The sequence below is a fragment of the Martes martes genome, assembly GCF_963455335.1.
Source record: "Martes martes genome assembly, chromosome: 14".
NCBI classification, from domain to species: Eukaryota; Metazoa; Chordata; class Mammalia; order Carnivora; family Mustelidae; genus Martes; species Martes martes.
Window position 1 is genome coordinate 56217513 of NC_137902.1, and position 26463 is coordinate 56243975.

General features: G+C 50.1%; 1 protein-coding gene across 4 annotated transcripts in view; it reads right to left on the bottom strand.

The window, feature by feature from the left end:
• TSPAN15 (tetraspanin 15) overlaps positions 1–26463 on the bottom strand; it is a 49450-nt gene that overhangs the window by 11422 nt on the left and 11565 nt on the right. For all 4 annotated transcript variants that reach the window (XM_080823678.1, XM_080823677.1, XM_080823680.1 and 1 more), the window contains exons 2-3: positions 9828–10013; positions 8559–8633 (exon numbers count right to left, since the gene is read on the bottom strand). In XM_080823678.1, the coding sequence (XP_080679804.1) occupies positions 8559–8633; positions 9828–10013 (261 nt within the window). The remainder of the gene's footprint in view (positions 1–8558; positions 8634–9827; positions 10014–26463) is intronic.

A 26463-nucleotide genomic window follows, 5' to 3' on the forward strand; every position in this document is an offset into this window, starting at 1 on the left:
TCCCAGGGCAGGAGCCTGCTGGTTGCACAACCTGGGCAGATCGGGGACCCCATGGCCTCAGGCCCACCCTACTCAGAGGCCCTCACATCATGAAGACTTTCCAATCTGGGGTGCCCTCTCCTCTAGGGGATGAGGGGACAGGCCAGCCAGCGGGGGTACAGTTGGGGGCATCTAAGAAACAGGACATGAGGATGGGGGGTCAGTCCACCACCCAGGGTAGGGCAAGGGAACAAATTCATGGCATTGAATGGCATGCAGGAGGGAGCCCATGGCTGTACAGATGTGTGGGGGGGGGGATGCCAAGGTCAGGGTCACATGCATAGGGGTGTGTCAGCTTGTTGCAGCTGACTCTCAGGGCATTGCAGACACAGTCCTGGTCCTCCATGTCCCTCTGCACCCACCCCAGCCCAGTGGCCACCTCCCCGCCCCTCCCCTGCATCACAGATTATCTGGACTCCCCCCAGGGTGGGGATTGAGGGGCCTGGGGATGAGGGCAGGAGGCCCAGGGCAGGGTCAGCACAGGGAATGCCCAGTGGCCCAATGAGGAAAGGTTCTCGCTCCCTCTTCGGTAAGCAGCTCTGACCATCCTCTCTAAACCAACTCAGTCACTGGGTACTTTCCAAACCTGCTGACACCAAAAGGCCTCTGTGAAAATCAGGACTCCCATCTGGTAAGCTGAGCTGGGCCCCTACAGGGATGGGAGGCCCTGCTGGAGGCCCCTCCAAATGGGCAGGAGGAACAGATGGCCCCAGGCTCTGAGGGCAGCAGCTGCCCCAGCCCCCTCAGGGACCTCTCTGGATCAGGCTTGCTCTTGTGTGCTCTCACGCGTGTGTGCACCTGTGTGTGTGTGTGTGTGTGTGTGCGTGTGTGTATATACCAGAGATGCGAGGAAACTTAGGTGGTCCTTGTGCCGTGACGGGGCTGGGGAGGGATGAGAAACTCCAGTGAGACAAGCAAGCTGCCCAGCTCATGAATTTAACTGTGAAGTGCTCGGCTGTGCTCAGCTACGTTCTGCGGGACTGTGGGGCACAGTAGGGAATCCTCATTCCTCTGTTCCTCCCCTACCCTGAGACCAAACTCCCAGTGCCATCCCTGCCCTGCTCAAAACCAGCTCACAGCAGCAGGGCCAGCTCCAACTAGTGCAGGAAAACCAACTCCCCCCAAATCCCCCTCCCGCCCACCCTCCTCCAAGGCTGGCATAGCTTCAGGGTCCACATGGCCTGGGCTAAAACTAAACTCAGCAAAGGGTAAGCAAACATTAAAGGTCACAGGATTTTCAGAGTACACTGTTTAAACCACCGGAGGCAAGCTGCAAAGAACTGTCCTTTCTAGTTCTTTCTTCTAAATCTAATTCTAAAGCTCTCCAATGCCTCTGGGCACAGCTTCCAGGAGAGGTGCTTAGTGTTTTTAAGTGAATGAGGAATCAAGGGGGTGGGGCATGCAGCAGCCCCCACCCCCACCCCAGCTGAGGAGCAGGGGGAGGAGGGAGGAGTGGAAGGGGGGCCCTGGGAGCCTCCCTCCTGGCCTCCAGAGATGGACCTTCTGTGGCTCTCACCCTGAAACCCAAGGCTACAGAGGCCCCCGCTGACACCAATACCAGCCCAGTTCTCACAATGTGAAGGGGGTGCCCGGGCTTGGCTGTGACCCCAGCACCCTCTTATCAAGGCCAGGAAAGAGGCCACTCCTCACCCCTGCCTTGGCAGTGGAGGAAAGGTAGAGCCCAGAAGGTCTGGGTTGGGGGTACAGATGTAACAGCCACGTCCCAGCACCCTCTGGGTGTCCCACGCAGCTCTGCCTGACTGGGGACACATGGGCAGCAGCTGCCCTCTCCGACACCCCTGGAACACGCTGGAGTACTGGTAGGTCAAGGTGAGATCCAGACAGTCATGGGGGTCACGTAGGTTCTCCGCGCACTGGTTGGGGTCAGGGTGCGGCACTGCTGATGCCCGGGCCCTTGGGGTTCCATGCCCAGCTCCCCAGGGCACAACAGAGAAGCCACTTGAGTCTGACCATCAGGTCGTGCCCGACAGCAGAAGCCCCACCCAAGGTCAGGGATGGAGTCTTGTCTTTATACCCAAGTGTCTGTTGGTGTTTGGCTGCCAGGACAGCCATGACCTGCTCCCTTCCTGACAACCAAGCATGAGGCCATTGGCCTACTTTGTCCTCCATCTGGCACCACAAGTGGATTCTTGGATTTAATAGGTAACTGTGTGGCCAGACCTGTCAGAGTATGGCTCAGAGAAATGTTTCTTCTCTTGGCCAGGAGAAAATGGAATTGGGGGCTCACTACCTCCGGCAGCTGACCTTCATTGCTCCCCATCTCCTCTCTCCACCTCATAGTGCCCCTTCCTGCTGCTGTCAACAGCCCACCCTTAGCAGTGGCCAGTCTCGTGTTTTATGTTACAGTTGGAATAGACATTATTTTCCTTTATATCGTATTTTCCCCCCATGATTGTAAGAAAAAGAGGATTTGGGAATCTTCTTTTGGGAAGAAATGGGAAAAAATGTCAAAGAGAAAATAAAAATCACCCTAGCCCCACCCCTCAAAGGAAATAAGAGTTAATATGCAAATAATTCTATTTTCTTCCAGATTGCTCCAGATTGCTCCTATTTTTTTAAAAGATTTTATTTATTTATTTGACAGACAGAGATCACAAGTAGGCAGAGAGGCAGGCAGAGAGAGAGGAGGAAGCAGGCTCCCCACTGAGCAGAGAGCCCGATGTGGGGCTCGATCCCAGGACCCTGAGATCATACCTGAGCTGAAGGCAGAGCTTAACTGACTGAGCCACCCAGGTGCCCCTCCAGGCCTATTTTTTTATGGCAAAGATCTGACTGAATTTGCAGTTTTGTATCTCGTTTTTCAGTTATTTTGAATTATGTATCATAAGCAGATGAGAACACGGCTCACCCTGAGCCTCCGAAGAGCTGAGAGCCCTGATGGTGGGGGTCCTTCCTGGGCTGCACACAGAGATCCTCTTCTGACAGGACCCCATGAGGGGACATGCCATTCAATCCTCAGGCTTTGGGGATAATGAGATAATGAGACACTCTCAGTGCCAACCTCGGCCCATGGCATCCTCAGCCATGAGGACTAGAGAGCTCAGGAAGAAGGAGTGGTGGGTGTCATGGCACCTACTGACCTACGGGGCACTGGATGATGACAAATCAGCCTGCGTTTGTGAGAGCATGCTGGAAACCAAAATGGCTGCTCATTTAGGGGATGGTTTACGAAAACAATCAATGCTGCTGACCACAACCTGGACCTGGGCTCCAGCTAGGAAAGCACTGATCCAAAATTTCTGGATCCGTGCTGAAGCCCAATGACTGCACAGAAACCCATCCCCACAGACAAATGGAATAAACGCCTCTCTCCCCTCAGGCTGCAGAGACAGGAACCAACACCCCAATCTTCCAGCTCAGGGAGGATGGTCCGAAAGGTAGGAAAGGGGAAAAGGGAGGAGCAGGCAGTGACACCAGACTGGAAAGGTAACTAGGGGGCAAAGAAAAAGGGAAGTAAAAGAATGTTTTGAGACAAATGAAAATGGAAACACATCATACCACACTTTGGGGATGCAGCAAAAGCAAAGGCAAAAAGCTTAGTTCTCAGAAGGAAGTGTGTAGCGGTGAACATCTACCTTGAGAAAAAGAGAGAAAGGCCTTGAATGAAAAATCTCACTTTACACCTCAAGAAAACAGAAAGAAAAGAATGAACGAAGCCCAAAGTGAGTAGAAGGAAGGTAGTAACAAAGATCTGAGCAGAAATAAATGAAATAGAGACTATAAAGACAATAGAAAATATCTATAAAATAAAGGGATGATTTTTTAAAAGATAAATAAAATTGACAACCTTTAGCTAGACTAGGAAGAGACAATTCCAATAAATAAAAGCAGATATGAAAGAGATGTCACAACTGATACCACAGAAATGCAAAGATTCATAAGAGACTACGATGAACAATTACCCACCGAAAAACTGGGTAACCAAAAAGAAATGGATAAATACCTAGAGCACACAGCCTACCGAGGCTGAGTCATGAAGAAAGAGAAAATCTGAACAGACCAGTAACAAGTCAGGAACTAGTAAACTAGTAAAACTCTAGGGCCAGACGGCTTCACTGGTGAATTCTACTAAACATTTAAGGAATAATTAATACTAATCTTTCTCAAATTCTTCCAAGATATTGAAGAGGAGGAAACGCTTCCAAAGTCATTATAAAGCCAGCATTCCTCTGATACCAAAGCCGAGTGAGGACACTATAGAAAGAAAGAAAATTATAGGCTAATATCTCTGATGAATACAGCTATAAAAATCCTCAGCAAAATACTAGCAAACCAAATTCAACAGCACATCAAAAGGATCATAGCCATGATCAAGTGGGATTTATCCCTGGGATGCAAGGATGGTTCAACAGCGGCAAATCAGCCTATTGTGATACACCACAATAACAATGAAGGATTAAAAATACGATCACTTCAATAGATGCAGAAAAAGCATTTGACAAAGTTCGATATCATTTTCTCACAAAAATGCTCAGCAAATTCAGTATAGAAAGAATGTACCTCAACGTAACAAAGGCCATTCATAAATCTGCAGCTGACATAGCCCGCAGTGAAGAAGTGAGAGCTTTTCCTTTAAGATCAGGAAGAGACAAGTGTCCACTCTCACTACTTCTATTCAACATAGTCCTGGAAGTCCTAAGCCAGAGCAAGGAACTTAGGCAAGAAAAAGAAATAAAAGTCATCCAAATCAGAGAGGAAGTAAAATTTTCTATTTGCATATGACAGGATCTTATATAGAGAAATCTTAAAGACCACAGGGCCGCCTGGCTGGTTCAGTCAGCTGAGCATCCAATTCTTGATCTCAGCTCAGGTCTTGATCTCAGGGTTGTGAATTCAAGCCCCATGTTGGATACTGCGCTGGGCATGGAAAGTACTTAAAAAAAAAAAAAAAGAAGAAGAAGAAGAAGAAATCTTAAAGATTCCAACAAAAATCTATTAAAACCAATGAACAAATTCTGTAAAGTTGCAGAATACAAAAATCACCATACAAAAATCAGTTGCATTTCTAAACACTAACAATGAACTTTCCAAAAAATAAATTAACAAACCCATTGACAATAGCATTAGAAAGAGTAAATTATTTAGGGATAAATTTAATCAAAGAAGTGAAAGATCTATATGCTGAAAATCATAAAACACTGATGAAAGAAGTTGAAGACAACACAAATAAATGGAAAGTTATCCCTTGTTTATGGATTGGAAGAATTAATATTACTGAACTATTCATACTGCCCACAGTGATCTACAGATTTAATGCAATACCTATCAAAATTCCAATAGCATTTTTTTCACAGACATAGAAAAATATCTGAAAATTTGTATGGAACCACAATAGACCCCCAAAAGCTAAAGCAATATTGAGCACAAAAAGCAAAGCTGGAGGCATCTGATTTCAAACTATATTATAAAGCTATAGTTATCAATAGCATATGGTATTGACCCAAAACATATAGATCAATAGAATATATAGACATATAGATCAATAGAACAGGATAGAGAGCCTAGAAATAAACCCAATCATACCCACTAATTTTCTACAAAAATGCCAAGAATACACAATGGTGTATTCTTAAACGGTGTTAGGGAAACTGGATGTTGACATGCATTAGAATAAATTGGACCGTTATCTTACATCATACACAAAAATAAACTCAAAATGGATAAAAGACTTAAAGACAAGACCCGGAACTATAAAACTCTTCCAAGAAAGCACAGAAGAAAAAAATCCCAGACATTGGTCATGGCAATGATTTCTTGGATCTGACACCAAAAGCACAGGCAACAAAGGTAAAAATAAACAAGTGGGACTACATTAAACTAAAAAGTTTCTGTACAGCAAAGGAAAGAAACAAAAAAATGAAAAGGCAACCTACAGAAGGAGAGAAGATATTTGTAAACCATGTATCTTTTAAGAAGTTAATATCCAAAATGTATAAGGAAAAAAAATGTATAAGGAAACCTTACAACTGAATGTCAAAAGACAATGACACAAACAAATAATCTGATTAAAAATAGGGTGAGGAACTAAATAGATATTTTTCCCGATGAGGCAGAGATGGCCAACAGGTATATAAAAAGATGCTCAATATCATTCATCATCAGGGAAATGCCAATCAAACCACAATGAGATATCACCTAATGCCAATTTGAATGGCTATTACCAAAAAGACAAGAGAAAACAAATATTAGAGGGGAGAAAAAGAAAGCTTTGTACACTGTTGGTGGGGCTATAAATTGGTACAACCGTTATGGAAAACACTATGAAGTTTCCTCCAAAATTTCAAAATGGAACTCTACCATATGACCCAGCAATCCCACTTGTGGGAATATATCCAAATGGTATGATGCAGCATTACTCACCATAGCCAAGGAATGGAAACAACTTGAGTGTTTACTGACAGATGAATGGATAAAGAAATGAAAAAATATATATACTTACTCGTTTAACATATGTATATAATTTTATTTTTATACTGTATTGTATATATGTCCATTGCATACACACATGCTGGAATATTATTTAGGAACAAAAAAGGAAGGAAATCCTGCCGTTTGTGACAACATGGATCAACCGTGAAGCCATTACTCTGAGTGAAATAAGCCAGACAGAGAAAGACAAATACCACAGGGTAACATTTGTAATGTGGAATCTTTAAAAAAAAAGGGGGCAGGGAGGGTCAAACCCATAAAGCCAGAGAGTAGAGTGGGTGACTAGCAGGGGCTAGGGTTGGGAAATAGGGAGATGTTGGCCAAGGGTACAAAACTTTCAGTTATACAGTGAATAAGTTCTGTTGTACACAGAGTGGCTCTAGCTAATACTGTATAGTACACTTGAAATTTGCTGAGGATAGATATGGAACATGCTCACTAAAAGGAAAGTTCCCATGTGAGGTGATGGACATGTTATTTAACTTGATTGTGGAGATCATTTCACAATGTATATGTATACCGAATCATCAGCTCATACAGTTTAAACATGCTGCAAGTTTACTTGTCAATTACACCTCAATAAAGCTGGCAGGAAGGAAAAAAGAACTGAAACCAAAGACTGAGCTGCCGCTGTCTTGCTGTGTGCCCTGGGGAGGGCTTCCTAACCACTCTGTGCCTCACTGACTCTATTGATATGATGGGACTCTCCCTACTTTCTCCTGCAGTTCATAAAATGGGAAGAAGACCGCTGGACTCCAGGGGTATAGACAGGCCTGTGTTTTAGGTGCTCCCCTGCTCCCCCCTCCTGGGCCGGGATGCAGCTGCACCCACGGGGAGTTTGGCAGGAGTCAAAGACCAGGTCATTGGAGGGCTCTGTACACCCCTGTGTCTAGGATAGCGATGGCTACCCTGGGCTCAGCCTCCAACAAGAGAGACAACGCGGCCACAGCACTCCAGCACCTGCTCAGCAGAATGCCCAAGGGTGCGAGGAACCAAGCTGTCTGGATAGGGTGAGCTGGAGGCAGGGGAGCGGACTGATGGAACAGAACTTAGCAGACTCACCATGCTCCCCACGTCCCACCTCTAACACCAAAGCCAGGATAGAGGCAAAAGAATGAGATTATGAGAGAAATGACAGAGCCTTCGATTCGAAGTCAACCCCACAGAGCCACTAGGTTCTTGTGGGACCTTGGGCAAGTCTCTTCTCTCTCCAGGCTCTGGGAGAGGAGTTTTTATGTAACAAGGGTCCACCAGGAGCCATAACCACACCAGGTCCTTCGCAAGCATTCTCTCCTCAAATTCTCACACAAAGCCCTGTGAGGGAGGAATCGTAATCCCCTGGGAACCTGAAGAACTGAGGGGCTAAATGACTTGCCCAAAGTCACACAGCCAGTATGAGGCACACACAGCCAGCAATAGAAGGAGTTGGAGACCAGAAGTCCCAAGAACCGCACCTCAAAGGGTCCCTGATTCTGCCAACTCTTCCAGGAACAAGCCATCATCCCCTCCTCCCTCGACGACAGCCACAGCCTCCACCTGGGCCCCCCACAGCCCCGCTGCCTCCCTACTGTCCATTCTCCACTCAGTAGCGAGTAAACTGTAAAGCAGATCGCATCACTTTCCGGCAAAACTCTCCAAAGGCTTCCTACTACCTTTAGAAAAAGTTCTGAGCCCCCAAAACCATGGCCTATGAGGACCTATAAGATCTGCCCTGGTGACCCTTTCCGACTTTGCCTTCTGTCCCTCCCTATCACACCTGCTTCAGCCCAGCAGCCTGCACGCTGGTCCACAGATCTGCCCTGCTCCTTTCTGTCTCAGTGGTTCCCACTGCCTGGACGTCCATTCCCCTGTGCCTCACCTCATTCCCTCATCTGCCCCAGGCACGCACCTGTCACCTTTTCTGTGTTCCTGTTCTCTGGTTTACTCATTCAGTGCCCATCTCCCCAGTGGAATGGATGTTCCACAAGGAATTATCTGCCCTGCTCTCCGCACACCCCAGTTTATAGCCCAGGACTCGCATGTGGGTGTGCAGCATACACACGTGGCTGATACCCGCATCAGAGGCCCACCTGGTTCCGGAATATCAGGGCCACCACGCCACCGATGAGCTCAATTATGAGGCAAATCCCAAGGATGTACATGAACTGAAAAACAAAATTCAGAGATTCACTTGAGAGAGGCAAGCAAAGGGCCATTTGCCCCAAGGTCAAGTCCCCGGGAGCTCTAATTGGCTCCTGGGCCTTTTGCTCCTTCTTCCTGTGAGGACACAGGATGTGGACAGATATTCCCCGGGAAAACCCATCTCTGGAGCCAGTCCGCAGTCAGGAAGGGTGACTCAGCTGTCTGGGCCAGATGGCCGTGGAGGGTTGTCTCAGGCGTCCTCAGCAGACTCTGGGTGGAAAAACACCCCTTTGCCATCACCAGCACCACTGTGCGGAGAGCGGGTCCTCACTGCAGCTGCCCCAGATGCAGGCCTGGCCCCATGGGAAGGCAGGAGCAGCATCTCCAGCTCTGGCCGCAGAGCCCTCAGAAGCCACTTCCCAGACCCCCTCAGAGTGGGTGATGCAATGTCTGAGGCTTGAGGGACACATACCCCCGCCCCCGGCCCCTTATCACAGGGCCCTCGTTGTCCAAACTGATGTCAGCAACTTCCGGCCTCAGGCAGCCCCAGTACCCTACTTGTACAGGCTCTGAGCAGCTTCCCACATGAGGGGCGACACTGAGGTCAAACACACATGTGGGTGCAGAATGAACAGATCTGCCAACCCAGTCCCCCCAGCTTTGGGGAGCCATCCCTCATTTCAGAGAAAGGGGGCTCGGTGGGGCTGATCCCAGGGCAAGGACTTGGCCCAAGCAGGGGTAACCCCATCCTGGGGTTACCAGGAAAGATCCTCTCAATCCAGAGCGGATGGGTGAGGCTATGGGTGACCCTTGCAAAGACAGCCTGAGGATGGGGAGGCGACAAGAGAGAGAGCCCAAGGTCTAAGCCATGGCGCCAGCATGGGTTTGCTGATTACGTGAGCCAGTGACTGACTCACCACAACATTTTTGGGGTTTGCTGGCTCCCATTCTAATGTGTTTCTCCCACTTGCACTGGAGAGGCGGGAGCAACACAGTTTAAATAGGACAAGAGTATCCAGACCAGCCTTGACCCACCAAAGCCGCTGGTCTCTCTCGGACCAACGTGAACAGGTAGGCTGATCCAGAAAACCCTCTAGGAAGTCTGGTTTGAGGCAAGGACTGGAAAAAATGGGCTGCCCAGGGGCCCGGGGGCAGTCTTGCCAGCTCTCCAGGGAACTGCAAGGACACCCACCCCCGCCCACCGGGGGCCCACTCACCGCTTGGAGAAGGCACAGGTTGTCACGGAGGGAAGCCAGCACGCCAATGAAGGAGACGATGAACATGATGACCCCCAGGAGGATGAGGATGATGGCTGGGGCCAGAAAGGCACTTTCAAGGGTTTTATATTTCTGCCTCTCCACCTCCGCATAGATGCCCACCGACAGGACCAGGGATCCGATCAGCTGCAGCAAGAAAGCGGGGAGTGAGAGAGAAGAGGGACTGGCAGTCACTTGATTACTTGATTGTCCTACAAAGAGTTCATGGGGGGCTCTGGTGCCTGCCATGGGGGTCTCACCCCAGATGACCATACATGAGGGAACCTGCTATGGGCTGAACTGTGCCCCCGACAAAGTTCAGACGCTGCACTCCTCACCCCCCCCCCAACCCAAGTACCTCAGAATGTGACTATATTTGGAGATAGAGCCTTTAAAGCGGTAATTAAGTTAAAATGAGGTCATATGGGTGGGCCTTAATCCCGTAGGCCTGGTGTCCTTATAAGAAGAAGAGATCAGGCCACAGACACACACGGAGGGGAGAGCATGTGAGGACCGGGGGAGAAGGTGGCCATTTGCACACCAAAGAGAGAGGCCTCAGGAGAAACCGACCCTGTCAGACCTTGAACTTGGCCTTCTGGCCTCCAGAGCTGTGAGGAAATGAATTTCTGTGGTTGAAGCACACGGGCAGCTCCAGAAAACTGGAACAGACCATCTTTAGAGGAGAGTACCCACGAGCTTGGGGCCCCTGGGATGCCTGTGACACAGGCAGGTTCCTCCCCCCTTCCCCGGGACATTTCAGAGCTGCAGCATGCATCCCGCTAAATGTGGAATGTATTTACACGAGGAACCTCAGGAAGGCAGAGGGCTGGCGCGGGAGGAATTTTGAGGGGATTTTGAAGTCAAATTCCTTGTCGATCAACTTTCCCAACAGTGGAAAGATGACTGAGTTGCACTGTGTCAGGAAAAACCAGGTCCCAAAGCTCTTTGGGGGGCCCCTCTTGTCTCTCAGCCTAAAAGTCTCGTACTAAATTTTCAGGGAATTTTATCAGCTGATACCACTCCTGAGCCTGAGATAAGTCTGGAGCTACACTGCTGCCCTGGGATCCCACTGTAGTGTCCCGACTGGCCCCTTCGCCCATTCTCCACACAGAGTGACCAGGCAAACCCTTACAGAGCAGGCTGGTTCTCTGCGTGCTAAGAATGAAAGCCACAACCCTAAGCACAAACGACAGTCCCACAGGACCTATCTGAGCTCACCTCTCCCTGCCTTCCCTCCCTCACTCAGCTTTTGCAGCACTGGGCTCCTTACTGCTGGTGGAACACACTAAAGGCACCACCCCAGGGCCTTTGCACAGGCTGCTCCCACTGCCTAGACTGCTCTTCTTCCCGACATCCACAGGGTTCATTCCCTTAGCTCCCTCTTGTCTTTGCTCAGTTGTCAGTTGCTTTGTGAGGCTTTCCCTGGGGCCATCTTATTTAAAAGTAGAAAATCCTTCCCCCTGAAACTCCTGATCCCATTTCCCACTTTATTTTTCTCTTCGGCCCTGACCAGTATTTAACATGCAGCTTTTTTTCTTCTGCTTTGTAATTGTTTGTCTTTCCCCATGAGACTCTAAGCTCCATGTCAGGAGGGATTTTCCAACTGTTTGGGGTATCTCCAGCATCAGGACAGTCTTGACATTTAGGAAGAATAGTCAGGGCTTACAATCATGTGTACTGAGTGGATGTGAGCCAGACTTCCCAGTCAACCCCCTTGGGTTTGAGTCTGACACTGTGTACCCCTTCTCCTGCCTGTCCAAGGATTCTGAGTTTCCCTGCCACACTTCCTGAGGACAAGGACACATCACTAGATACGCTGGGCTTCCCCACCAGGAGACGGTGGTGTGGGACAGTAACCAGAGCCGCAGCGAGGCCAGCTAAGGTCCGAGCAAAGGAAGTGAGGGGTAATACCTACAGGATGTTGGTGGATATACTAGAGTCAACAGCCAGAACACCAAGGAGGCTGCCTCTCCAGTTCCTTAATGGCCTTAAATTGGTTCTAATGTGCCCTCCAAATAGATGCCCTTGACTTCCTTCCGAAGAGCACTAAGACGATCCTGGGGAAAGGGAAGTGCCTGCTTTTTCCGAAGCTTTGACAAGTGGCCAGGATGCCAAAAGTCAAACAGAATGAGCTTACTTAGAAACACCGGATAACAGAGGATGGCCAGGAAGCTGTCTCCCCGGGGACAAGTTGACTATATCAGGAAAACCATGCATGAAATGATGTCATCAAAAGTACCCACTTGAAAAAAAAAAAAAAAAAAGTACCCACTTGGGTGAATGTTTAAATTTATAAGCCAAAACGCACACACACACACACACACACACACACACTCACATGAAACTTTCTACAGGAAAATGGTGACCCCAGAAAGTAAAGTTTACCTTTGACCGAGCTAGATTGATCAGAGGCTATCTGGTCAGTTCACGCTCCAAAACCCAGAACAAGGCGAGATCGTTGTTCAAGGCCGGCCTAAGCCCTGTGTGTGCCCTAGAACAAGACTAAGCAGCTGAAAAACAGTCCCTTCTGGCCTTTCTGAATTTCTGAATCGCTCGCTCAACCCTAACCCTGAACCAGACGCGGAGCCCAGAGATCCCTCCACCCCAAAGCTGAAGATCATGGTTAAAAAGGACCCCACACGGACAGACAGCCGAACAGATGGAAGTCTTAGAGCGCAGGCAGGGACTGAATTAAACATGCAAGGACACAGCGTACATGCGGGTGACAGAGGAGGGGTTTATCCTCTGGGTGAAGTGTCATTCTTACGCTGTCAATAACCCAACGAGATTACCTCATAAATTTTCAAAACTGATTCCATATACTTCTGAGAATTTTGTGTTTCCCGTTTTAAAGGAAAAAAAAAAGAAAGTCTTCTGGGCAGGAGAGCCCTTAGCCTGTGTCCCTCGCTCATGCGTGCCTAAGGCTATGCTTCTGGGCTAAAGTAGCCTGCTTTGGAAACCACCTCCAAAACGCCAGAGCAGAATTGACCCCAGCCCTCTCCATAAAGGCATAAAGAGGCTTCTTCTATTTTTACAAGATCCCTAGAGCCCCGGGACCCACTCCAGGATGGCCTGGCCCACAGGAAACGACACTTCCTTTGGTGTGCTTTCCTTCCTGGTGCAAAGCATGGCATTTCCTTGCTTGTCAGCCTTGCAACATTCCCAGACCACTAAAGCCATAGGAAATACTCCTGTGGCAAAAGCATCCCGACTCCCCCCGGCACTGTGAAAACCGAACCATCACACACGCGTTTCTCCTGGTCCAGCCCGACAAGCCCCGAGGGGCTCCCACACAGCACACACTGCTCTGGGCTCCACCCTCAAGAGCTCAGGGGGCCATGGGCATGGGGAGAGGTAGCTGTACCCCTCCCAGGAACTTCAACATTTCCAATGATATTTACATCTCCGATGACATCAGTTTATGTTTGCATTTGAGTATAAAGTTAACTGTCAGGGTGAGCATGCAATCCCATCCGAACTCTCTGCTAATTACAGCCTTTCCCCAAGGCTGCGGGAGACCACTCCAGCCCCAGTCAATAGCAAATGGCCCATTTGTCTTGCAACGTCAGCTGGACAGGGCTGGGAGGGAGGGGAGGGAGGGCACATGGCCATGCCCATCTGGGGCCAAGGAGGGGATGACCCTGGCAGCCCCCAGCCCAGGCCCAAAGCTCCAGGGTTTGCAAACCCTGTGGCATCTTCAACAAGCTGCTCAGGAGCCCTGTGGCCCAGCATAAACCAGCCTGAAGGATCCCGTGGAGCCCTCCAGCTAGGAAGCAGCCCTTCCTCCCCCACAGGGAAAGGCCCAGCTTCATAGGGATGCTGGAAGCAGGAGGCCCTGGGAGGCATTCCAGCACCTGTGTCTCCTCCTCCCGGAAGCATCTGGCCACCGGTCTGCTGGCTCATCCCCAGCTGGGGCAAATCTCACAACATTTTCACCCTAAAAGGCACACACTAGTCACCGATTATGTTCCAGACCTGGAGGTCACAGGAGTCACAAGACTAGATAGGGGTAAGACTGGCATAAGATAGGGGTCAGAGAGGCTGGAAATGACCTCTACTGTCCGATGGATGGAATTCAGCAGGTCTTTGAACTGGGGATGGAGAAAAAAGTCATATCTTTACTTTTGCCAGCCTCCAGCTGAAATGTTTCTGACACCAAAAATGTGAAGATCCCCTAGTCTGTGTGGGAAAGCAAGCTGCAGTTCCTACCACGGAGAGGGGCAGAGGGAGCTGGGGATTCAAACAAAGGTGAGGGGAGACAGGGAATGGGAGGAAATCAGGGTGGGCTTCCTGGAGGAGTCAGTGTTTCCTGGAAGGTCCCAGGAACTGCTTCATTCTGGAATGAGTTCAAGAGGCACTTGAGGCTCCAGAGTTCTCTGTCAGGCCCCAACAATGCACCTTCCTGAGTTTCTAGCTTTTAAAGGATGTAGGAACTCGCTAAACTCCAGGGCCCCAGAGAGACTCTAAATCAGATGGGGTTGGCAGGGCTCCTACATCTGGACCTCACATCCATCAGCTCTTCTGCCCCAGACTCATCCTGCCTGTGCCTGGGCAGACGGCCACCCCCTCCTCCGCATGCCCATACCAGCTTGTCTCCTGCACGGAAGGAGAAGCAGAGATGAGACAAGAATTGGGAGCTGGCATTCTGGGCCTCTGTTATCAGCTCAGTGCTGCTGGCCATGTCCCCTTTGGGGCTCATTTGTCACCTGTGAAATAATAAAGCCCACGGCCATTTATCAAGTGATGATGTCGCACAGGAGCCCACGAATGCTAGTCCTGCATCACCCCCCTTAACCTTCGCACCCCTCCTACACCCAAGAAAGGACCGGTCTCATGTTCCAGGCCAGGCACTCATCTAAACCAAAGGACCCAGAGTGTAGGAGAGGCAGAGTCAGGATTCCCCACCAAAAGCCTGTCTGCCTGACCCGCCGCTAAGGCCTCCAGACAGGCCTTTCGAGAAGATCTGGAGAGAAGGGGTCCAAAATGTCCTGGCAAAATACAAAGTAATTATGAACAGAGTAGTGCTTCCCGGGCAGGTGCTGCGATGACGCTGACTCCCGTCTGCAGCCACCTGCCACATACAGCAAGCCAGCTCTTGAAATGTGATTTGTGTGCCCAAGGAGCTACTTTTTTTTTTTAATGATTTTATTTATTTATTCGACAGAGATCACAAGTAGGCAGAGAGGCAGGCAGAGAGAGAGGGGGAAGCAGACTCCCCGCTGAGCAGAGAGCCCGATGAGGGGTCCCGCTCCAAGGACCCCGGGATCATGACCTGAGCCGGAGGCAAAGGCTTTAACCCACTGAGCCACCCAGGTGCCCCAGAACTACATTTTTTTTAAAAAGTTTTTTGTTTATTTATTTGACAGAGAGAGACATGGTGAGAGAGGGCACACAAGCAGGGGGAGTGGGAGAGGAAGAAGCAGGCTTCCCACTGAGCAGGAAGCCGAATGCAGGGCTGGAACCCAGGGCCCTGGGATCGTGATCTGAGCCAAAGGCAGACACTTGATGACTGAGGCACCCAGGCACCCCAAGAACTACATTTTTAATTTCATTTCACTGTGATTAATTTAAACATGGCTGCAGGTAGCAAGGGGACCACACAGCTGTCCCCCATTGGATGCTGTCCCTTGCTGCTCTCCACAGTGCTCCTTTCTGAAGTCACAGTGACCACCCTTATTTAGAAATCATGGCCCCTAATCATCCGGTCACTAGCTGGAGAGGGTTCAATTCATCTTCACAGACCTCATTTGGCAGAAAAGAGTCTCTTCTCCCAGTTGGCCCAAGAAAACTCATCTCATGTTGTCCCACTCCTCTTACACCCAAGGAAAGCAGGTCCGGCCTGATGCAGAAGGCCCTGGCAGTGCCCCCAACCCAGACTGATAGTGGGTCCGCTCTGTCTCCTCCAGACCCACCTCCAGGGCCACAGGGCATTTCCAAGCTCTCTGGTCCTGGAGCCCCGCGCCCCCGCCCTGGCCCTAGCCACTGCCACGGGCAGCCCGTGCTTGCAGAATGGGCTCCTCCCAACCCCAAGTCAAAGCCAGCCCCTTGGGAAAGCAGCAGGTGCTGTCACCTGCTGCCAGCAAAGGAGCCAGTCTCTGGTCTCTGTCACCGGTACTTTGCTGTCAACTCTGCCCTGACCCTGGACAGGACTTCCTTCTTGTAACAAAATATGGACATCAGGTGCAAAGAACCTGGTTAATTGCAGTCCTTGGTCCATGACACTCAGTGACACAGCCCACTTTCGCTTTAATGTCATAAGCACCATTGACTATCCAGTTCTGTCCCCACTGATCTGGCGTGACCCCACTGTGACACACTAAGGTCCCACATATGCTTAGGTCTATTTGTGGCTCCTTACCCCTCCCTCGATCAGTCCGGCAATCTCCAAACAAACCTATCCACCCTGAAGTACAGCTTCATAACACGTCTAGACATCTGAAGGCCACGTCCCTTCCTGTCTTCTTTCGAAGTGGCTACATATCCTTGGGCCTTGAGTCTCGAGGATACATTTTAGAGTCATCGAATCAAATTCCCAGAAAAAACCTGCTGAGTTGGACAGGGTCACACTGAATCTGTGGCTCTCTTTGGGGAAGACCGGCATCCCTATCAGGGCTTCCTGGCCGTGAGCAAGCCTTATTCCTTCTTTGTGTCTTCTTTATTATGACTTCTCTATGAATGGTGCTCTCCGGCCCCTCAAGCTTTTTGGGCAGAAATGGGGAAAGGCCTCGGGAAGGCCGGAGGGCCCCCCCAGCTAGGTCCAGGGGTGGCAAATGTGGCCTTTGGAAAACAAACCTCTAGGAAACAAGGTGGGTACACCAGTCTGTTTTGCTTCCCCTCCTGTCACTAACAGTCAGAGAAACTTGATTTTGAAGACTCCTGAATGCACACAGCACTTTCCAGGCTATGCAAGAGCTGAGCTGGGAGGTTCGGCAGCCCCAGGCAGGGCAGAGAGTGGAATTTCTAATCAAGAACTCCCCACACATACCAAGCACTGTGGGTAAGAGCTGACCCAGCTGGGACTCTCCTGAGGAAGTTTGGGGGCAGACAGGTGGGAAGTGATAAAACAGATAACCGATAAGGATATTTTGAGACAAGAGGCAGGATTACTTCCTCCTGGGACAGCAGAGCATGCCCCCACTGGAGCGGAGCCTGGAAGGCTGCAAGGAGTTTGACTTCCCACCACTGTAGGGACCATGTAGGCACATCGGCCTACAGTTCCCACTGTAGGGACCACTGGCCCAGAGAACCTGCTGGAGGAGTGAATCTGAGACAGGCTCTTGCTTCAGAGGTCCATAAGCCCAAAGAAGAAACTCTGGTGATGGCCTTCTAGAACTGAGCGTTCCAAGGCCTACGGATCAGTGACTTGTGGTTCGTCTGAAAACAGGGAAAGAGCCAAGGGGAAAAGGAGAGTCAAGAACAAACCACCTCCCCCCAGCACACCCCTCTCCCTGGTTTCTTTCGCCTCCCTCTCCAGACCTCTCACTCCCCGACCCCTTCACTATGTCAGAACCAAGAGAGCCAGAAGCCGCCTCCCAGGGCTGTGTTCCCGTGGCATCTGGGTGATTATCTTCCCAGATCTCCGCCCGGGGCGGGCTCATTAACAGAGGCCCATCAGCACAAGAAGCCTGGAATGCATCCTGGGTGGGTGGGCCTGGCACTGGGGACAGGAAGTCCCCCAGCTCTGGTCAGGGCAGGCAGTGTCCCAGGCCTATGGATGGAGCTCCCGCTGAGAGGCGAGGAATGGGGAATGGAGACTGGGATCTGGGCTTGGGGCTCCTCAGGAGGAAGAGCTCTGGGTCTGCGGATGCTTCCTGCTCAGGTGCCCACTCGGGAGCATACCCTGGGTCAAACCACCACTGGTTACCCAAGAGTGCCTTCCCCTGCAGCACACAGTGTCCAGGGACCGCTGTCACTCTCCCGCTCGGGGCTGTGGGCTGCTGGCAGGAGTGGGGAAGGTGGCCGGGCCTCCCCACCTCTCGGACCTTTTAAAAGGAGACACAGGCTCACAAGGGTGGCAAGGGGGCTTTGTCCTAGACATCGGCCTCCAGTTCAGGTCCCAGGAGTCTTTCAGAACATATATGTGTTCACGAGGTACTGGGCCAGGCATCCCCGATTCTTCCACTGGCCTGGGGCTTTTCCCAGAAACAACCCAAAGTGAAGCCAAGAGGAACTTTAGGGACAGGGCTGGGGGTAGGTGGAGGCCTCCTGTGTTCTCACTTCTCCCTGACCCTCTGGTCTGCTGAAAGAAGCACCTGTAAAGGAGGCCTCTACCGAGGCACCAGGGTGGCTCAGTCGGTTAAGCACCCGCCTTCAGCTCAGTCATGATCCTGGGGTCCAGGGATCGAGACTTTCATCGGGCTCCCTGCTCAGTGGGGAGCCCATTTCTCTCCTGCCCCTGCTGCTCCCCTTGCTTGTGTTCTCTCTCTCTCTCTCAAATAAATAAAATCTTTTTTTTTTTAAGATTTTTTATTTATGTATTTGACAGACAGAGATCACAAGCAGGCAGAGCAGCCGGCAGAGAGAGAGAGAGGAGGAAGCAGGCTCCCTACTGAGCAGGGTGCCCGATGCGGGGCTCGATCCCAGGACCCTGAGACCATGACCTGAGCCGAAGGCAGAGGCTTTAACCCACTGAGCCACCCAGGCGCCCCTCAAATAAATAAAATCTTAAAAAAAAAAAAAAAAGAAAAGAAAAAGGGAGGCAGCTGCCTGAGCAGGCATGGGTGGGGCGGGGAAGGGCGGTGGGAAGGGGAAGGAAGGATGAAGGACAGTCCTGCTTGGGTGCAGAGGGCGCTGAGGCCCCATGGCCCCCTCTTGCCAAGGGTCACCCCACTGAGTTGGCCATATGTAAATCAAGGGCTGTCTCTACACTCAAGTGTTTCATGTTTCTTATTTTTAATGTTAGATGTAGTTTTTTATCTAAGAAAAAAATGAATCAAATTGCTTTTTATATATATGTGGCCCTTGCTTCATCTTTTCCCCCTTTGCTCCTGACCTGGAGTTGGAAGCGAGAGGGTGCAGTCAGACCGCAGGGGTCAGTGCCTGGCACATGCGGAGCCTTACAGAATGTAAACTGCCTCGACTCCTAGAGCTCATGACTCCAAAGAGCTCAAAGGACAAAGGGGAAAAGGAGCAGTACCATACATGGGAAGGAGCCCTGGGGGTGATCCTAGTCTATCACTAGCTCCCATGTGACCTTGGGCAAGCCCCTTTCACTCTCAGGCCTCGTTTCCCCATTCCAAAAGGGAGGGGGTTGGCTACAAGCCCTAAAATCCCTTCACTGTTCCAGAAGTACATGGAAATTCCTAGGAGGACAGCCCCACCTAGAATCCAGGCCATCAGCAGAAGGAGGGTGGCCTGAACACCCCTTTCGTGGGATCCCCCTGCTTTCCTACCTGGTCCAGAATGTCACGCTTCAGCATGAGAAAAAGCCCTACAGGGGACAGAGGTGCCCTTCCCACCCCAGCCTCCACCAAGGCGCACCCCTCAACCCCAGCACTGTCTCCTACACCAACAGTGGGCAGGACCCCAACTGTTTTTCTGGAAATAGTAAAGGTGTAAGTGGCTGATACCCACCTGCCAAAACTCAGCTCGAAGCCCTCCTCCCCTGGGAAGCCTTTCTAGATCACCCCAGCTTCAGGGATCTCTCTCCACTTCTGATCACCTATGAAATCAACAATGGGAAGCCCTCACTGGTACTGTTACTCATCGTTTTAATTACGCCCATTGAACAAATAATGCCAGGTGTTTATTACCAACTGCCTGTAGGGCATGGTGGCAGGACCCAGCAACACACATCCCATCTTTGCCCTCGACAACTTCAAAGTCTACAAATGTCTTAGTTCCACAAGTTCACGGGACGTTTGGTGGCTTAGCTCCCAGACCACGCTCTCCCCACAGAAGCCATACGAAAAGTGCTCGGGGCCCAGGCTGGACCACAGTAACCTGTTGAACTACAGTGTCCCTGAAGCAGGATGCCATGCAGAAGTTTCTGGTGTCCGAGAAATGTTATTCCTCCTTACCCAGTAAAGATATAGTACTGTTCTAACACTGACATCTTCAAATAGAGGCCAGGAACCATGTCCCCTTTTAAAAGCACTCTGCTCCAAGTATAATTAAGGGAAAGGGGAGTGTCTCTTCTGAATTTCAAGGTAGAATTCACCAATTCAACATACATTTATTAAATACCTATTATATACCAACCACTGGGCCTAAAGAGATAAGACCTAGTTCCTGCCCTAAGGAACTCGATCTGGTATAGACATACCTGCACACCGGGAAATGAAGCAGAGTTAGGGAAACCCTGGGGCAGAGTGTGCAGAAGGGGGGGTGGGGGAGACGCTAACTCAAGGAAAGACTGGTGAAATCTGAGAAGGCTTCCTGGAGAAGGTGATGCTTCAACAGAGTTTGTTTAATGCGTGAGATAGACAAGCAAAGATTTCTGAATTTTGGATGCCCATGAAGGTGTCACGGGGACAGCAGGTCTGCACAGCTGGAGCCAACCACAGGTGGCTAGAGGAGGGGAGGAGGCCAGGCAGGCCCATGGAGGCCAGACCGCCAAGGCCAGGCTCTCAGGTTAAACCAAAATGTTCATTCATTCAACATCTCTTTACTGAGATGTTTACTGAGATTTACTGAGTGGACTTTTAAGCCAGTGGTCCTCAAAGTTTTTGATCTCAGGACTCCTTTTAACTCTTAAAACATTTGGAGGACCCTAGAGTTTTCGTTTTTATGGATATCTATTAATTATTGACTACATAAGAAATTAAAACATACTCTAAATATTTATTAACTCATTAGAAATAACAATAGACTTACATGTTAACACAAATAGCGTACTTTTGATAAAACATCGTCTCCCCCCCCCAAAAAAAAATGGAGTGAAAACAGTGGCATGAGGTTTACATTTTTTTTTTTAAGATTTTATTTATTTATTTGACAGAGAGAGACACATCAAGAGAGGGAACACAAGCAGAGGGAGTGGGAGAGAGAGAGAAGCAGGCTTCCCACTGAGCAAGGAGCCCGATGTGGGACTCGATCCCAGGACCCTGGGACCATGACCTGAGCTGAGGGCAGACGCTTAACGACTGAGCCACCCAGGCGCCCCAAGGTTTACATTTTTTTTTAAAGATTTTTTTTTTTTTGAGACAGAGAGAGCACATGAGCAGGGGCTGTGGGGAGAGGGAGAGGGAGAAGCAGACCTCCCGCTGAGCAGGGAGCCCAATGCAGGACTCAATCCCAGGACCCTGGGATCATGACCTGAGCCGAAGGCAGATGCTTAATAACTGAGCCACCCAGACGCCCCTGAACTTTACAGTTTTGCAAACAGCGTGTGACTGATAGGAAGACGTCTGCGGCCTCCCAGCTGCTCCTTGCTGGGTCTGCGGCCATCATCACCGCCCCATGCCCCGTTATACCCCCACTGAGCACGCCAAGATGACAGTGGGGAAGGCAAGCAACATCTTGGTATCACTATAAAAAGAGGCCTCCAAATGGTTTTGACTTCAGGGACCCCTTGGAAGGGTCCCCCCAGGGATGGCTGGAGCACACTCTGAGAGCAGCTATTTAGGGAACAAGAGGCGGGGGACACAGCTATAGCAGCGAACCAAATACATAAGTCCCAGCTTTGGGGGAGTTCAAATTCTGGCTGGGGAGAGACAAATAAGAAGGACACAGTATGTCACCGTTATAAGTGTTATGAAGGAAATAAACAGGAAAGGAGGCTGGGAAGGCTGGGGGAGGAGACTGTCATTTTAAATGGCTTACTCAGGGAAAGTGACATTTGAGCAAAAACTTGAAGTAGGGGAGGGCTCCCTAACATCCACGTGATGGACGGACGAATGTTCAAGCAGCTTCCAAGACCTTGGAATGTGCTCCTATGCTCACAGAAGAGCATCTGTGGGGTGGCAGAGGGGGACCGTGTAGGAGATGAGGTCAGAGGGCAGAGGCAGGGGAGAACAGGTCACGTGGAGCCTGGGAAGCCACTGAGAGGACTGGAATTTTTGCTCTGAGTACACGGAAGGCGTTACAAAGGAACCTCTGACCAGCTCTGATATTTAAAAGAGTTACTGGGACTGACTGTTGTGCTGAGAACAGACTGGGGGCAGGTGTTAGAGGTGCAGAGGGAAAACAATCAGGAATCTGCAGTCACCCCGATGCCAGGTGGCAGTGGCCTGGCCCAGGGTGGGCATGGGGAGGGGGAGAGAGGCGGGAAGACCTGAGCTATATTTTGAAGTAGCAATAAGGAACTAGCTGAAATAATTTAAGGAGGGAGTCACACGCTCAGATTTGCTTTCAAAAGATCTTTTGTGGGGCACCTGGCTGGCTCAGTGGGTTAAGTGTCTGCCTTGTCTCAGGTTATAATCTTGGGATCCTGGGATCGAGCCCCCCATCAGGCTGTCTGCTCCATGGGGAGTGTCCCTCTCCCTCTCCCACGGCCCCTTCCCCCGCTCATGCTCTCTCTGTCACTCTCTTTCAAATAAATAAATAAAATCTTTAAAAAAAAAAAAAAGTCCTATCATCAAAGAGAATATTCACATAGCCCAGAGAGTCATCCCACACTTGTCATCCAGGGGAAATGCATGTTGACAATGGAGGGGGCTGGCAGGCTGGCTTGGCACGGCCAGCAGCAGGGTGGCTGGACATCATCTGCCTCCGAACAAATGTGGCATCCCGGACCTCCCGCCACAGCCCCATGCAGTGCTTGTACCAGAGTCGTGTGGCTGGAGCCCAGGGACGAGGAAACCGAGAAGTGGGTCCAGAGCGCTAGCCTCTGCCGGTCACCGGCCTGGAGCTGTCAAAGGAATCACGGGCAGTGTGGATGGACTGGACTGGGGGATTCCCGAGACGCGTCACGCCCAAAGCCAGTGTGTGAACCTCAAGGGCATCCTGGTTGAGTAAAAGAACCACCCCCAAGGACATCTGAGAAACAACTGCATAGGAACCACATAGGAGATGAGGTTTTAGTTCACGGAGATTTTTTTTTTTTTTTCTCAGAGAGACAATGGCAGCGCGTGGGAGAACGCCTTTTTTGGAAAGCTGAGCACTGGAGTATCTAAGGGTGAGGTCACAGTGCCTGCAGCTTTCCTTCGGCTCAGCTGGCAGAAAAGTGTTGTATTGAGAGAGAGAGAGGGATGAGAGAGAAAGATGTTAAAACGAGATGCTAACAATTGGTACCCAAGGCATGCAAGGTATTCTTTAAGCTCTTCTTTCAACTTTTCTGTGGGTTAGAAAAAAAAAAATTTTTTTTTTTTTTTCCAAGCTCATTTCCCCTCTCGAAACTTGATTTCGGAACTACTGATTTGAGGATTCTTGGCAACCAGGGTTCTCCGCCTTGCAAGAGAGAAGGGCCTCTCCCGTCCCACGCCAACCCCCCTGGGAGCATCAGAACCAGGGAACTGAAGACCGCTTCCCACATACCTGTGGGCACACTCACTTCCCTAAAACCTGCTCGTACACAGGGCTGTTTGTGGAGCGTCCACGACCTAGCAATGCCTGGGCATGTGGGCAGCCAGCCCTGGCTTGTGCAGCTACCTCCAGCGCCTCCCCCAGGACCTGGCATGGGGCCCAGCCATGTGCGGGTGGTGATCCGGGGTGGACACTCAGGGAGTCCCCAGTCTGGTTTCCAATGGGACGAAGGCTCCTGCGGGCCCCTTCCACTCCTGGATCACATCAATATCCAGTCCCAGCAAGCCTTCCCCTATCCATTTGGTGAATTTCCCTAATAAGCAAGGTCCCAGTAGGGGGATTTGTGGATCAGGCAAAGGCAGCCGGGTGACACACAACTGTCCTCCCAGGCCTTCAGAACAGATAACATTCAGGGACTCAGAGGTATTTCCACTCACGTTTCAGATGCACTGGGACCTTTTTTGTCAAAATGAGATTCAGGAACTGTGCAGGGTTGGATCCTGATTTTTTTTTTTTAAATGCACTGTGAAAAATATTTTGGGGACAATTGGAGAAATTTTAATATGGACTTTGTATTTCCCTAAGCATGAAAATGGTAGTTATAGTCAAGGATGTTCTTTTTTTCCTCTTTCAGAAGATGCATCCTGGGATATTTGGAGTGAACTGTCCTAATGTCTGCACCTTTGGCACAGCCAAATGTTTTGATTCTGCTCGATGGCCATCTGAGATGTCCTTGTGTCTTTCCTTCGCCTTCTCTCTCTGTTCTAATTTTTTACAATAAAAAGTTGAGAAAACCAGCAAGATCCAAGTTCCATTTTTCCCAAGAGGACATCTGTTTACAGGTCCAAGTTCCCCTTTGGCCTGGGAAGTCTCTGTGGCCACAGCCAGGGGTCTGCTCACAGGAGGCCGGGGGCAGGGAGCTTCCTGCGGCCTGGGATTAATGCCCTCACCAGATGTCTCGCTCACTGCTAACCGGGGCTAAATATAGGTTATAACAGGAACCTACCAATTATACATCCAAGAAAGCCTACTAGAAAACAGGACCCTGAGGCTTCCGGACACGCTCCTCCCCATGCATGGGAGAGAGGCCTGGGGGATGGCAGAAGGGGATGAATTCCCTCCTCCTCTGCTTTCAGAAAATTAGCACAAAAAAACACACACACAGCAGACCAACATGATGCCACCTTGGTGCCCAGTGTCAGCTGTGGGAGGAGGTGAAGGCTGCCTGACTGCCACTCGCTGAGGCTGGGCTGGTGTGACATGGCCATGAGCTCACGCTGGCTGGAGGCCCTGCACCACTCAGGAGCTGTGGGACCTTAGATAGGCCACTTCCCTCTCTTGCCGTTGCTTGCACTGCCATTAACCAGGAATGCTAACACCTGCCCCATGGTCCCTCAGAGGACCCCAGGAGATGGGGAAACTCCTTTGTAATCTGTAAGGTACTGAAACATGGAGTGAGAATCCCCATTTTTTTCTTTTAAAGTCAACAAAGATGGTGTTAAGTGCCTACACGTGACCAGGAGGTGCTATTTCTTAAGTAAAATAATTTATTTTAAAATAAAGTATTTTGTTAGTATTTTATATTTATGTATTATATATAATATTTCATATTATTATATATAATATTTCATAGTATTATATAATATTTCATATTATATATACTATTTCATAGTATATACTATTTCATAGTATATATTATATACAGTATATTATATATACTATTTCATAGTATATATAATATATAATAAAATAAAAATTATTTAAAATAGAATTTAAAATTTTCTTAAATTGGCTTTTTCTTAGTAAAATAAACATGATCCTGACCTAACCCATCAATATCTATGAAATCATAGATTTTAGAGAATAGTAATTTTCTTCCACACATATCACGCTTCATGCATGTCAGTTAAATTATAAAATGTCCCCCCAGGGACCACCTCAAAGCCTCTTGTGAACTGCCAGGAATAAGCAGATGGACAGGTCTCTGGCCCAACCCCCTTACTTGGCAGATGGGAATGTGAGACCCAGATTGAGCTGTCACTCCCATGAGGTCCCACAGCATCCTAGCCATTGGATAGCAGCTGTGACCCGGGTCTCCAGACTCCCAGGCCAGTGCTCCCTCCACCACAAGCTGCCCTCCCTCATCAGGAACAACAGTTCTCACGTCCTGGCATGCCCTCTCCTGATGGAAAAATTAAAAGGACACTGATGGACACCGAAGGACAAGGATGCCAGCTCCATTTCTATCTTCCTGCAGTTCCAGAGAGCCAGATGTCGATCTGGGTCCCAGCACCCCATGCCACTCCCAGCCTGCTCCCTCCTGTCCCACACGGGACGGCAGTCAGCCCACCTTCATGCAGGAGCCCGGGGCCCTGCCCTGGGAAGCTGATCCCCACACCCAGAGCCTTGCTCCTCTAGCAGAGCTTCGGGGAGAACTGGAGGGCCCCCAAGTGCCTCAGAAACATTAGATGGCTGCCTAAGTAACCAAGCCAATGAGCCAACAACCCCCCCAAACAGCCCAAGTCTCCAAAAGGGAAACTGACCCCTGAGACAGAAAGGAACGAAGGGAGAGTGACGCTGGGCATTTCCTTTCAAGTTCCCTAACCTCTCTGGGCCTCTCTTTACTTCAGTGTAGTACGGAACAATAATAATGAGGCCTCTTTCTGTGGCTGGCCAAGTAAATGAGAGAATGTCTAGCATACAGAGGGAGGGCTCATTGATTGTTAGCTTTAAAAGGACAAAACAGGAGGATCCAGAAGGCACGAGTAGACTGGACAGAGGGCAGCATGGCAGACTTCCCAAATGCAGAAAGTTCAGTTCTAAGAGAGGCCAGCCCCAGAGGAGTCCACAGGGGAGAAAGAAGACAGGGACAAACAGGCCCTACCACTGTCACAAGGACTGTGAGTCCCTGAAAAACTCCAGTCCTCCTCTTATTTCTGCTCTGATCATGGGTCCCCCCCTTCTCGGAAAGAGTCAAGTGGCCACTGTCATCTCTACGGGGAGCCCAGAACCCAACTTTCTGTCCACTGCTCCCTCAATGCCCCCGCTGAGAGCCGCTGGCCCACCCCACCCCCATCACAGAATGTCTGCAGCTTCCCTGAGCTCTCTGCCAGCGCCCAGTGAGTGACAGCCTCTCAGGGGACAGGGCTGGCTCCTCTCTCCCCGCAGCCCAGCACAAGGCCAAGCAAACAGT